Below are 12,811 nucleotides of genomic sequence, written 5' to 3'. Positions count from 1 at the left end.
GTGCTCAATGAATAAATATTTGATAAATGACGTGGACATGGTACCTGGCTCAGCTTTAACATTAGAGCCAAGGCTTTCCTGGGCAGAGCTAGCGCTCCAAGAACTATCTCTCTCTCTCTCTCACGCACACACATACACCCACACACACACACACACACACACACAGACACACACACACACACACACACACACACATGCTGTTCCCACCCCCATAGCACCCCAAACCAGCCAAATGGCAAATTGCACCCAAAATCTGGGAAAAGCCTTCGACAAGTTATCTTAGAATAGTAACAGCTTCTGTCCCAGCCAGTACTGTCACAGGCAGCTTAATTATGGTAATTAGCCACATTAAAAGACGATTATAACATAAAATTGGAATTAGTCATATAACACATTCAAATTTTTTGGTATGCTTATTGATTTTCTTTCCCTGTTAATCAGAGGGCTACAGTAAATTCAGATAGATCTGGTACAATTAAAACTGAGCCTGTAAATGCTAGTGAAAATTTTAATTAGCCTCTGTCTTTTGTTAAGGACAGTGAGGTGAGGATGTATCTTTTTACAGGGAACATAATCAAGGCATTTGTCTTTGTTTTCTGGATCCTAGGTGGGGCAGACCATACCGTTCTCATTCCTTTTTAAGAAGTGTTTTGAAAGAAGATGCAAGTTGTGAAGACATCTAAGAAATGCCTAAACAAGAAGTGGTCGGTTTAAAGAAAAACAGTCGCACTTGGTGATTGGAGGTATGTAGACAAAACAACCAATTGAATTGAATCATTCTCTTTTCTGTAGGATGGAGTGGCTTTGAAGTTGGGCAACCACGAGTTTACATCTTAACTCTGCTGTTTACTAGCTGTGTGATCTTGAACAGGCTTTGTTTTGCCTCTCTGAGCCTCAGTTTCCTCATCTGCGAAATGGGGATAATGGTAGACCCTATCTCACAGGATGATTGAGAGAATGAATGGGATTACACATTTTCAACGTGAAGTAACACCTTAATAATTAGGAGTTGTTACCGTCATCATTAGCATCATCATCTTTATCACCATTAGCATCATCATTATCATTTTCATCCAATAAAGAGAAGGCTCTTGTAATACCTGCCATGACTCTTGAGCTTCATGGTGTAGGGGAAAGACCATGAGTTTGGATTCAGGTAGCTCTCTAATCTGTGCCACTTATAATGTATGCAACCTCAGGCAAGTCATTATATTTCTTTCCTTATTTGTAAGGAATTTTCAGGGGGATGTTGGGAATGTGACAAGGGATGCGGGTCATGCCTGGCATGGAGCTAGCCATGTGAGCCATGTTGATTCTCCATCTCGAATATCCAGTCCCATCCGCTCAACAGATTGCTTTGGTGGTGGTGTAGCTCAGGCATGTATAGAATATAAAAGCAAGAATCTCCAGGTTTCAAATCACAGCCTTCACTCAGAGGCTTTTCTGTGCTGCCTCCTGCAAGGCCCGTGTCCCACTGTCATGACCTTAGTTGCCGGGAAGTGTTTCTGCCATCTGTGTACACAGAAGAGATAGTAGAGCTCATCAAATATTCCATGTGGTCCCCTGAATTTCCCAGCCTCCCTCGCAGTTGGAGTGAGGCCGTGTGACTCCTTCTGACCAGTAGACTGTGAGCAGAAATATGTCACTTCCGTTTGGAGGCAATTAAAGAGCGGTGGCTGGGAAACCACATGTAGAGATAACAAAACTGCAAGATGGAAGTTACCAAATCATCAAGTCACTGCAGGGAGGACAGCTGTCCTGGAGAGCAGTGGAATCCCTGTTGGACTTGTGTGAGTGGAAAGTAAACCATTGTTGCATTAAGCTACTGGAAGTTTGAGGCTTCTTTGTTACAGCAACATAACCTAGCTTATGCTGATTAATACAGTGATGGGTCTCTGCCATGAAATCCACTTTTTTGTTTGTGCCTCTTGCTCTGAATGCACTAATGGCTTGTTGGCTATTGGCCATTCTCAGACTGACTGATGCGCCTTTTTTCCAGAACTGATTTTAGGTAGACTGGAGGGGAACTGGGGCTTCTAAGTTCAGAGATTTGCCATAACGCTCATGCCCATCGATGCAGCCTACAGCTGGCCCCTCACTGTTCGGACAGCACAGGTGACTGGGAGAAACAAACATGGAAAACTCAAAATAACAGGGTCCTTGCATGGGTCATTCATAGCCGCATAGACTCCTGCCCATACTGGGGTGCCCAATGGAATTGATATGTCAGATATCATGGGCATCTAGTGTTTCCCCTGACCAGAATTCACGCCCATCTTTATTTTGGTATCAACACTTAGTGTTTTTTTTTGAGACCCACTCATCAGATTCCGGCTTGGTGGGCTTGTCAATCCAGAGGCTTTACCCTCTTCTGTCCAAGAAGTGGGCACATGACCCAACCTCGGTAGTGATTCATACCAAGTGCAGCCTCTTTAAAGGACTCGGGAGGGTCCCAGCTTCCTAGGTCCTTAGAACTGCTGTGATGCTGTCCTCAGATCTGCTTTCCCAACTCTTCTTTGGTCTGTGAGATACTCCTATTCTTCTGACAAAGCTCTCCCACCTTTTTCTGGATGAATTTAGCCAGAATCAGCTCCTTTTCATCAAAGAGTGTTAAGTAATACATAATAATGAATTCCATCCAATATTGACAAAGCCCCTGTCATGTGCTGGGTACCATGCTGGACTCTGTTGCCCTATTACTCTAAGTTTGGAATGACGTTTATGATTGATGGCCTAAGATAACAAAACTCCGAGGTTAAGTAAAACACAGACTTTTAAAAAATAATTAATTTATTTATTTTTGGCTGCATTGGGTCTTTGTTGCTGCGTGTGGGCTTTCTCTAGTTGCAGAGAGCCGGGGCTAGTCTTCATTGCAGTGTGCAGGCTTCTCATTGCGGTGGCTTCTCTTGTTGCGGAGCACGGGCTATAAGCGTGTGGGCTTCAGTAGCTGTGGCACGTGGGCTCAGTAGCTGTGGCTTGCGGGCTCTAGAGCACAGGCTCAGTAGTTGTGGAACATGGGCCTAGCTGTTCCATGGCATGTGGGATCTTCCCGGACCAGGGCTCAAACCCATGTACCCTGCACTGGCAGGTGGATTCTTAACCACTGCACCACCAGGGAAGTCCCAGTAAAATGAAAACTTATTTATTCATTCAACAAACATACTGTGAGTGCCAATTATGGGCAAATGAACATCTAGGTGCTGGGGATACAGGACTGGAAAAAACAGACCAAAATTTTGTTTTGTTTTGAGAACCACTCATCAGATGCAGGCTTGGTAGGCTTGTCAATCAAAAGGCTTTACCCTCCTGGGCTTCCCTGGAGGGGAAGCAGCAAGGAGGACTCAACGCAGGCAAAAAAAAAAAAAAAAAAGGCTTTACCCTCTTCTGTCCAAGAGGTGGTCACGTGACCCAACCCGGGTAGTGATTCATATCAAGTTCAGCCTCTTTAAAGGACTTGGGAGGGTCCCAGCTTCCTAGATCCCCAGAACTGCTGTGATGCTGTCCTCAGACCTGCTTTCCCAGCTCTCCTTTGTGAGACTGATATTCTGTTTGGAGGAGGCAGGTGTAAATAACACAGACAATAAAAATATAGAGTAATCAGATGCTCAGAAGTAGTATATGGAGAAATAAAGCGGTACAGGAGGATGGGTAGCATGTGGTGTCAGGGGTGGGATAAAGAGGGCTTTCAATTTAAAACTCTTTGGTCAGGGAAGACTTCACTGAGATTTGAGCAAAACCTGGAAAATGGAAACGTGCGTTCTCTTGCTCTTGTATTCCAAAGTCCATTTTGCAGGTGACTTGGTTTATAGGGCTGTTGTGGAGACAGGACTTGACACTTAAAATGCACACAATAAACATCAGCTGGAAAACAAGTACAAAGAAGCCATTTGGATGCCAAGTCAGCACTGTGTGTGGGGAGCACCAGCACTCATCCTCCAATCCTAAACCATCACCCTAGGGATGCTGCATCCCAGCCCTGAAAACTGCTGAGGCTGTGGCCTCACAGGGTGGTTTGTAATCACCAGTCCCCTTCCCCCATCCCAGCTCCCATGCTGCTCTAATTAGGGACCTCGGGCAGCCCCAGCTGCCGGCTGTTTCTGCTGCTCCCAGCCACTGCTCCAGAAGAACTGGGGGTGGGGGAAGAAGGGAGAGAGACAGAGGCGGGGAGGCAGGGAAGGAGAGAGATACAGACAGAGACACACACAGAGAGAAAGAGAGAGACAGAGGGAGGGAGGGCGGGACGGCGGGAGAAGAAGAAGAGAAAACAAGGAACAGAGAGGGAGGGAAATGCATTACCCAAGCCTGAGAGAGGCAGATGGAACTCCTCTGCAGTGAGCTTGTCCTGGGTGGCCAGGGTACTTCTAACATCTGCAGTTCCTCCCAGCTGCCCCACCCTGCCTACATTCAAGAAATATTCAAGGGCATAGGCTCTGGACACTGGGTTCAGATGGACCTGGGTTCAAATCCTGTCTCTGCCATTGCCTGGACGTGGGAACACAGGCCGTCTCACAAGTATCTGAGTCTCAGTTTCATAATGCCAACTTCATAGGTTAGAGAGAGGATTCTGATGTGAAGCATGGAAAGCACCTAGCCGCCTGCCGTGCACACAGTGCAGGGATCTTGGCTCAGTCCTGGCTCTGGGTCCTTGGACTCCGCCCGCAGGAGACCCTGGTCCCACACATTCACACAGAACCGTGATTGGGACTCTGAGAACCCTGAGCCCAGTGGCTCTTTTCCCGGCTGCACCCTGGGATCACCTGGGGAGCTTTAAAGAACACAGATGCCCGAGTTCTCTCCCCGAGAGAGTCTGATGTAACTCACTTGGGACGCAGCCTGGGCATCAGAATCTGTGAAAGCTCCCAGGTGATCGCAAGGTGCAGCGAAGGTTGAAAGGCACTGCTTTGTCTCAGGGTGTTGATTTAACCCCCCCCCCCCCGCCATTTATTCCCAAAGAATGAGAGACACTCAGACAACCTCTCAGACACTTTCGACAGCCTCTCAGACCAGCTGCTTCTTCCTTTTCTAATTTGGTTCGACAAGCATTTATTGAGCATCTATCTGTGCTCCTGGCACACTGTTAAAATCAAGCACTGTTCCTGTCCTCCAACAGCGTGGTGTCTGGGTGACCATATCCTGCTACGCTTGAGGGGACCATGGGAAAAACTGGGAGGAGAATATCTCACCCAGATTGCGGGATGGGTGGGGAAGGAGGGAGGTTACAGGATCAGACCTAAACTGTGACTTGAAAAACTGAGTAGCAGCTGGCCCAGCAGAGATGTGGAAAGAAGAAGGGTAACCCAGGTGGCTGGAACAGTACGATGTGTGAACCATCAAGGGGAGAGGGACAGAATGAGGAGGGGAATTACCTCCAGGCAGGTCTATGAGACAGGAAGACAAAGGGCAGGAGTGGAAGACAGCAGAAGCTTTACAGCCATGCCAAGACCCCTGGCCTTCACATTATTGGCACTAGGGAGCCGTGGCAGGCTCTAGGTTATGAGGCAGTTTTGATCCCGTGCACAAGTATTGAGAGTGCGGCTGCCTCTGAGTGCTGGGGGGTGGCACCTCCAGAAGAGGAAATAGCCTTTGTTTGGCAATTTTTCCACAAGCAATTTTATTCCATTCCCTTCCATCCTGTAGAAACATGAAGTTATCCAGAGAACATCACTGCCATGGTAACGGTAAGAGAAACAATGCACCCATTTGTGTAAAACTGTCCATAAAGCCTGTTTATTTTTCATACCATTATTTTAATAGATGGGGATGGCAGTGATGGGATGGGGAACAGCAGGCTTTAGTGGTGCCGCTAACGTCGCCTTTTCTTGAAACAACTTGAAATGCTCACAGGCATTCAGACATTGGCACTCAGATCATGTCTCCGGCTAGGAACTCCCGCTGCTTTAGAATCTTACGGCTGGGAAGCATCCCCTGTTCCCGGAACTGAAAGGCAGTATGGTCAAGTGGTTATAGACTCCCTCCTTGGGTTTGAGTTCCCGTTCTGTCACTGGTTGGTGACTGTTGGCAAATTTCATTACCCCTCTGAGCCTCCGTTTATTCACCTGCATCATTCATCCCCCTTAGAATCTAGGGGGAGAACACAGATTAGTACACCTGGAAACACATAAGGAAATAAGAAAGATGATTTTAGAGAGTGATACGTGCTTAAAAGGATTTAAAACTGAGGAAGTTCTCTCCAAGGGGGTGCCGTTCTGGCTGACCACAGGATGAGAATGAGCCACGTGTGTACCTATCAGGAGGAAAGACCTCCCAGGCAGGGGATCAGCAATCAAAGAATAAGAGACAGACCTGAGTTTGGAATGTTTGCAGCTGGACCTTCGTAAAGGGAAGCACAAGAAGAGGTCAGAGAGGGCAAAGGGGCCAGATCTGGAGGACCCTGTAGGCTAGGGTAGGAGTTTGGGTTACAATGATACAAACTCCTAGGGTGGTTGCAAGGATTAAATGAGATATTGAACAGTAAACTCCAAAGCAGCTGCTTGAAAACGTCAGCTTATCTTCTCACCAGGATACCTGCAGCCCATCATCTCTTGGGTGTGGAAGCTACTACCACAGAATGATCGAACTGCAGACCTGGGAGGGCTTTCAGAGATCACTTTTCCTAATTATTTTCCTTTTTCCTATGTGTGAATTAAGGATCAGAGAGGTCAAGGGACTTACAGACATCGCACAGGAGTCAGTGGGACAGCCTCTGGGCTCTCCGACTTCTGCCCACTCTCCCTTGGGCTCCTGGACTCAAGTCCATCCATGATCTCTAAAGAGAAATCCCTTGGTCTCTGTTCCTGCTGGTGCCAGGTGGTTTTCTTCCTGGGGAACAGTGTGGGGTAATGGAAAAACACAGAGCCTCAGAGGGTTATCAGACATTAGTCCTCTTCTCCCGCCCTCTTGTCCTCCTGGGAACAAAGGCTGGGCTTTGGCTGGGGAGCTGGAAGAAAGGTCAGGTAATGGGTCAGCAGGGACCTGACAGAGCCTGGTATTTCAATATTCCATTATGAAGAGAATGGTGAGATAGGAGAGGAAGGCGAAGGGCTAGAGGATGTTTCTGCAGCTGAACAGAGCAGTACCGCCTTGCTTAATTTCAAGTGAGGCGAGTCACATGGAAAATGAGTTAGATTGGCTAAGTCCCTGATGGGCTTGGGTGTTTTACTGATTCTAAACCCTTAACCCCAGCTGGACTTTCCTCTGGTTCTAGGCATACAGAAATACACTTAACAAATCCTGTTAGAGAAGAGCTTTTTATGGCATTTGGGCCATGTCTTTTCACTTACAATCTGTATAATACATGATAATTCCTCCCGCTTACTGAGCACCTACTACAGCATGGGTACATGGTTCAGCACTGAACATGCATCCTGTCTCTTACTATTACAAAACCTCGGAAGTAGTTACTAATATCCCTTGCTTCGTATAGACAAGGAAACTGAAGTTCAGAGGTGACACATACAGGAGGGAGTTCTGACTCCCTCAAACTCAGACATGTCTGACTCCAGGTAAACCTGCTGATTCCAAAGGACTCAGGTGCTCATAGGGTCACCAAATATGAAAGTCTTAGAATAGCCCACAGGTGTGTACTTCTATGCAGCTATAGGCTGTTCTTCATGGTCTGAAAAATGTGTGTGTCACCGTTTATAGTGCCAGCAGAGTATATAAATATACACAGTACCTTTTATTGATTTTTTTTTTTCTCACCTTTGAGACTCAAAAACCTAAACCCAGGAAAATCTCCCGGCTGGGTTTGCAGGAACTTGACCGTGGGGGTCCCATCAGATCCTATATGTTTGTCCCTCTCCTTCAGCCTCCTTCCTGTTTCTAACAGTTTTTCCTGGTTTTCCTTCTTGTCTGGCCAGACAGGCCTCTGGAGAATGCACATCCATCTTGCAGGCTCACTTTGTATTCTGTAAACTTTCAGTTTGAAAATAAAGGCAAATCTCTGCTGTGCAATGGGCATTTCTCAAGAGCCAGGACAGGTGATAGAGACAGATCCAGCATTTTCAGGAAAATCAAATGGGCATAATTGCTTCTTTCCAGGTAATGTAGATGCACTGGATGGGGGCGGCTGTGTCACAGCTGATCATTCCCTTGTTAGCATCTGACCAGAGTGATGTGATAGCCACGGGCTTCCTGCCTGGGGGCTGCACAGGCTCAGCTTATGAAGATCGGGTTGAAAACACATGATGAGAAGATGCTGGTTTGATGCTTTGCCTGCTTTTCAAAGACCCAGGGTGGATTTGTCTCCTGGACTTTACTCTTGCTGGGTTTTTTTTTTTTTTTTTTCCTTTTTACTCGCTCCCTCTCTTTCAATTTCAATATGTCTCTTTTATATTCCATTTTTACTCTAAGACAGAAGATTTTTTCTCTTTTTTATTTTCCCCCAGTGATAAAGACGTTTCCAATTCCGGATGTTCCTAGGGGGAGAAATTGATGCTGGGTTTGGGCGGGGCAGGACTGTGAATAAAAATGGACACTTCCTGTATTGTATGTTGATGGGGAGAGTAATTACTGAGTATAGACTACCTGGCACACTCACAGTCAAGCCCCAGGTTAATTATGATCTGCGTAGACAGAAAAATGGCATCAGAGAAGTATGACGACAATGGCTAGCATTTATCGCCACAGCCCTTTTTCAATCTCAGAGCCTTGCACTTGCTGTGTCCTCTACTTAGAACATACTCTTCCCCAGATCTTCATCTGGTTACCTTTTTTGCACCATTCACTCCTCTGCTTAAATGTCTCCTAGCCTGGGAGGCCATCCCTGATCACTCAAAAGGAATGTGCCTCGTCTACTCTCAACTCATCTTGTTTTATCTTCCTCATAGAGCTTTCTGAAATTCTTATCGAGGTTTTACTGTCTATCCCTCACCTGACATGGTAAGCTCCAGAGAGCAGGGACTTTGTTTTATTCATTTATGTATCCCCAGTGCCGAAAACGGTATCTGGCACGTAGAAGCTGCTCAAAAAATATTTGTTGAAAGGATGGATAGATGGATGGATAGAAGGATAGATGGAGGGATGGGTGGACAGATGAATGGAGAGTTTACTACATGCTACGTGCATTATCCTAAGTGCTTTATAATGATTGTCTCATTTAATCTTAAATGACAACCTTTCATTGAAGCAGCTTCAGAGAGGTTAAGACAGTTGTTAAAGGTCACACAGCTGTGTGTAGGAGAGAAATAATTCAAATTCAGTTCTGTCAGGTTTCAAAGCCCACTTTTAACCACTCTGCTTCCCCTGGCATAGAACATTAATCTTGAAAAGGATCTGGGCACTCAGGTTACCAGACTTCACTAGACTATCAGCTCTAGAGAGCAAGAGATGGAGTCTGCTGTATCCACAGCACCTTGCATAGAGTTTGGCACCTAGTAGTCACTCAATAAATAGTAGATGCTCAAACAATATTTGCAGATAGATGGGATAGATAGATGGAATAGATGGATGAGTGGGTGGGTGAGTGGGTGAGTGGGTGGCTGGCTGGCTGGCTGGATGGACAGATAGGTGGATGGGTGGATAAGGAAACAGAGTCCCAGAGAAGCTGGCGACTCACCTAAAATCACACAGCATATCAGCAGGAAAGAGATCGGAACTCAGGACTCCTATCCCAGTACTGTCTGGCTCACAACACCAAACATTTGAGGATGAAATTGAGTGTTTTCCTGGTTTGCACTGGGCTAAATGCTCTAGTTTATTGGTTCAAGGGATGCTCTCTGTAACCCTATAAACTAAGTGCTATTGTATCTCCTCATGTCACGGTGATATTATCCACTTGTGTCAGTCACCTCACATGGTAAGTGTTATTTTTATCCCTACTCCTCAGAAGAGGAATATAAGGCTCAGAGAGGTTAAATAACTTGCCCTTCTTACCCAGCAGGAAGAGGTGAGGCTAGAATCAAACTCTTTGTCTCCACTGGACCAATATTAGCTGCGTAAGAGCTGATTTATCAAGTGGCAACATATAAAGTAGACAGAGTTGTGAGCACACGTCATCTGCTCTGCAGAGAATCTGGGATTCTAGGCAGCAGTGGGTAGCAGGAAGTCCACCCTGACGCCAGAATCGAGGCCAGAAGTGCCCTATGGTAATAGAGCATAAGCCTGAACAAAAGGTAGACCAAGTACATGATATTGAGGGGGTCATTTTGCCTTCCTGAACCTCAGTTTCCTCATCTGTGATATGGGTATTGAAATTGTGCTCGGGGAAGATTTTCATCTGCAAGCTGCTCTGGTTCCTTGTAGAATTCTATCCCTATCATGGTATTTCTTCTTGGGGGAAAAAAAAAAGTCAATATTGCTCTTAGAGAATCCCCTTATATTCCCACCATCCAATTTCAGATTACTGGGTCTGTGTCCCATTCTCTCAGGACTTTGTGCCATGTTTCAGCTGGCAAATGGAATGAATAAATCCCTGCCCATGTGTTCAATGAGTTAAGGGTTTGCAATGTCATTTCTGCCACATAAGACACCTGCATGCAAGCAACTGATCTTCGAGAGGCCCCGTGACTTTACCAAAAGGAGTGTCTCTGATGGTAGACTTTTATTCACTCTGGTCTCCTGGTAACAAGGAGGTGTGGAAGCACCAGGGAACATCCATGGAATCATAGCATAGAGGTAGCCATCAAATACCTGGGAAATAGCATATTGAGATGCAGTGGGTTCTAACTCTGGACTCAGGCCTGGCATTGAATCCTGTCCAAGTGACCTAAGCTGGGTTGTGCCGCTCTCTAGGGCTCAGGTACTCGTCTGTCAGATGGAGACAATCACACCTCACTGGCAGGATCATTGTGAAATTATATCATTATAGCACCTGGCAAACAGTAGCTGCTTATAAACATTAGTTTCCTTGCTTCCATGTGTGGAGCTGGCCTATCTCTGTTTTCCTCTCCCTTGCTTTCTCCCTTTTCCTTTTCCTCCGTCTTTCTTGCTTGTTTATGTTTCCATTCAACAAGTATTACTGTGAGCCTGCTGGATGCTAGCACTGTGTCAGCACTGAGCGGATGGTGATGAGCAAGACAGGCAAGGCCACACCTTACAGAGCCCCCACCCAACCCAGCAAAGCAACGGAGATGCTTCATCTTCCCCAAAGGAGAAATCAGCTCTTGGGCACCGTGTGCCTCAGCCTCCCCCTTTCTTTCTTTTTCTTTTTTGAGGTACGCGGGCCTCTCACTGTTGTGGCCTCTCCCGTTGCGGAGCACAGGCTCCGGACGCGCAGGCCCAGTGGCCATGGCTGACGGGCCCAGCCGCTCCGTGGCATGTGGGATCCTCCTGGACCGGGGCACGAACCCGCGTCCCCTGCATTGGCAGGCGGACTCTCAACCACTGCGCCACCAGGGAAGCCCTCAGCCTTCCTCTTTATCAAAACTGATTGGCTTTACTGCCAGGAATGGAAACTTCTTGCAGCCACTGATGGGGTTTTATTGGGGGCTCTCTACCCCCCAGAACCTGATGCAGATCTGGACCTGTAGTGAGGACCCTGTAAAAGAACACTGAATGCGTGAGTGAGTGGGGAGGCTTTGGGTGTGGAGGGTCTTTTGGAAACCTGGACCAGACTGCTCCCTCCCCCCTCCTTCCTCCTCCACCCAGTCAGCAACTCCCCCACCCATTCTTTATAGGGACTCCCAGCTCCTCCACTCTGCTGAAGGCATATTCCTCCCCGCTGCTGCCTGCAACCTTCTCTCCATCTGCTCCTCTGCCTGCTCAGGCTGCAACGTGGGGATAGTGTGGCAAGGTGGAGTGGAGGGAGGGAGAAGGAGGGCTTTCTAAATTGGGGTGACAGGCCTGGGAAGCTGGCTGGGTCTGCAGAAGTAGTCCACACAGTGAGTCTCCAGGAGTGGGTGCAAGCTTGTCCCCGTTCCAGCCACTGCCTGTGCCCAAGCATCTGCCTGTGCCCCCCCATCACCCCTATTTGTGGAGAAGAGACAAGTTGCTGAGAATCAGGGCTGGGCAAGAGCAAAGCGGATGAGAGTAGGCCTTGAACTCCAGCTCAGATGGGGGAAGGGAGTACAGCAGGGCTAAAGGACTGAGCTGAGAGGAAGCCTTGGTGAGCTCTGGTGCCCCGTTAACAATGGAAATGTGAGAAACGGTGCTCAGATTAGAACATGGATAAATTTTCAGGTTGGGCTTCAGGGGTGTACAAAGCCCCCGGGTATTGGATGCACAGTTTTGTGGCCATTTGTATCCTTCTAGGGAGATTGACAGCTCCCATCAGATCCACAGAGTTTGAGACTTTCTAGGTTATGGGGACTCACTTTGGAAATGCGGAGGGCTGTCAGGGAAGAGGCTGGCTGGGGCCGAGAGAGCTGAAGTTGGGATCTCTCCGAAAGGCTGAGCAATGGAAAGCTCTAGGCTGCGCACAGGCTGAGGGCTGCGCTCGGTTTTGAGGCCTCCATCTCACCTTCCGGAAAATGGTCAGGACGCTCTCCAGCCTCGCCTCGCCGGCGCAGGGCTGCAGTGACCATCCGCCAAGAGGAAACGCTCGGCCCACAGGACGCGAGGGGAATCGGCGTTAAACTTTGCAGGGCCGACGGGCCAGCGGCCAGAGGAGGAGGCTGGCACCCCGGGCGCGGCCGGCCCCTCGCGCTCGCTGCCCGCCCGCCCCCTCCCTTCCTCCCCGCACTGGCTCGGCACAGACTCGGCCCCAGCCCCCTCCCTCCTCCCGCTCGCGCCTCGCTCGTTCGCTCGCTCGCCGGCTCCTCCTCACTCGCCCGCCCGCGCCCGGCGCAGCTTGGCCAGAGCGTTCGCGGGGCTGAACGCGCGTCCGCCCGGGGGGCTCCGGCGGCTGACCCCGGCCCGCGGCCCCCTCCCCGGC

At 48.3% G+C, this 12,811-nt stretch overlaps 1 protein-coding gene across 1 annotated transcript in view; it reads left to right on the top strand.

Annotated features, from left to right (window-relative positions):
* Positions 1-232: 232 nt before the first annotated feature.
* SEZ6L (seizure related 6 homolog like) overlaps positions 233-12,811 on the top strand; it is a gene marked incomplete at its 5' end in the record, with an annotated part of 213,848 nt that continues 201,269 nt past the window's right edge. The window contains 2 exons of the mRNA XM_079943052.1: positions 233-273; positions 700-743. Coding sequence (XP_079799178.1) covers positions 233-273; positions 700-743 — 85 coding nt within the window. The remainder of the gene's footprint in view (positions 274-699; positions 744-12,811) is intronic.

The sequence above is a fragment of the Stenella coeruleoalba genome (assembly GCF_951394435.1).
Source record: "Stenella coeruleoalba genome assembly, chromosome: 14".
NCBI lineage: Eukaryota > Metazoa > Chordata > Mammalia > Artiodactyla > Delphinidae > Stenella > Stenella coeruleoalba.
Note: the sequence above shows the minus strand (reverse complement) of the source record. Positions and strands in the feature narration are given on the sequence as shown.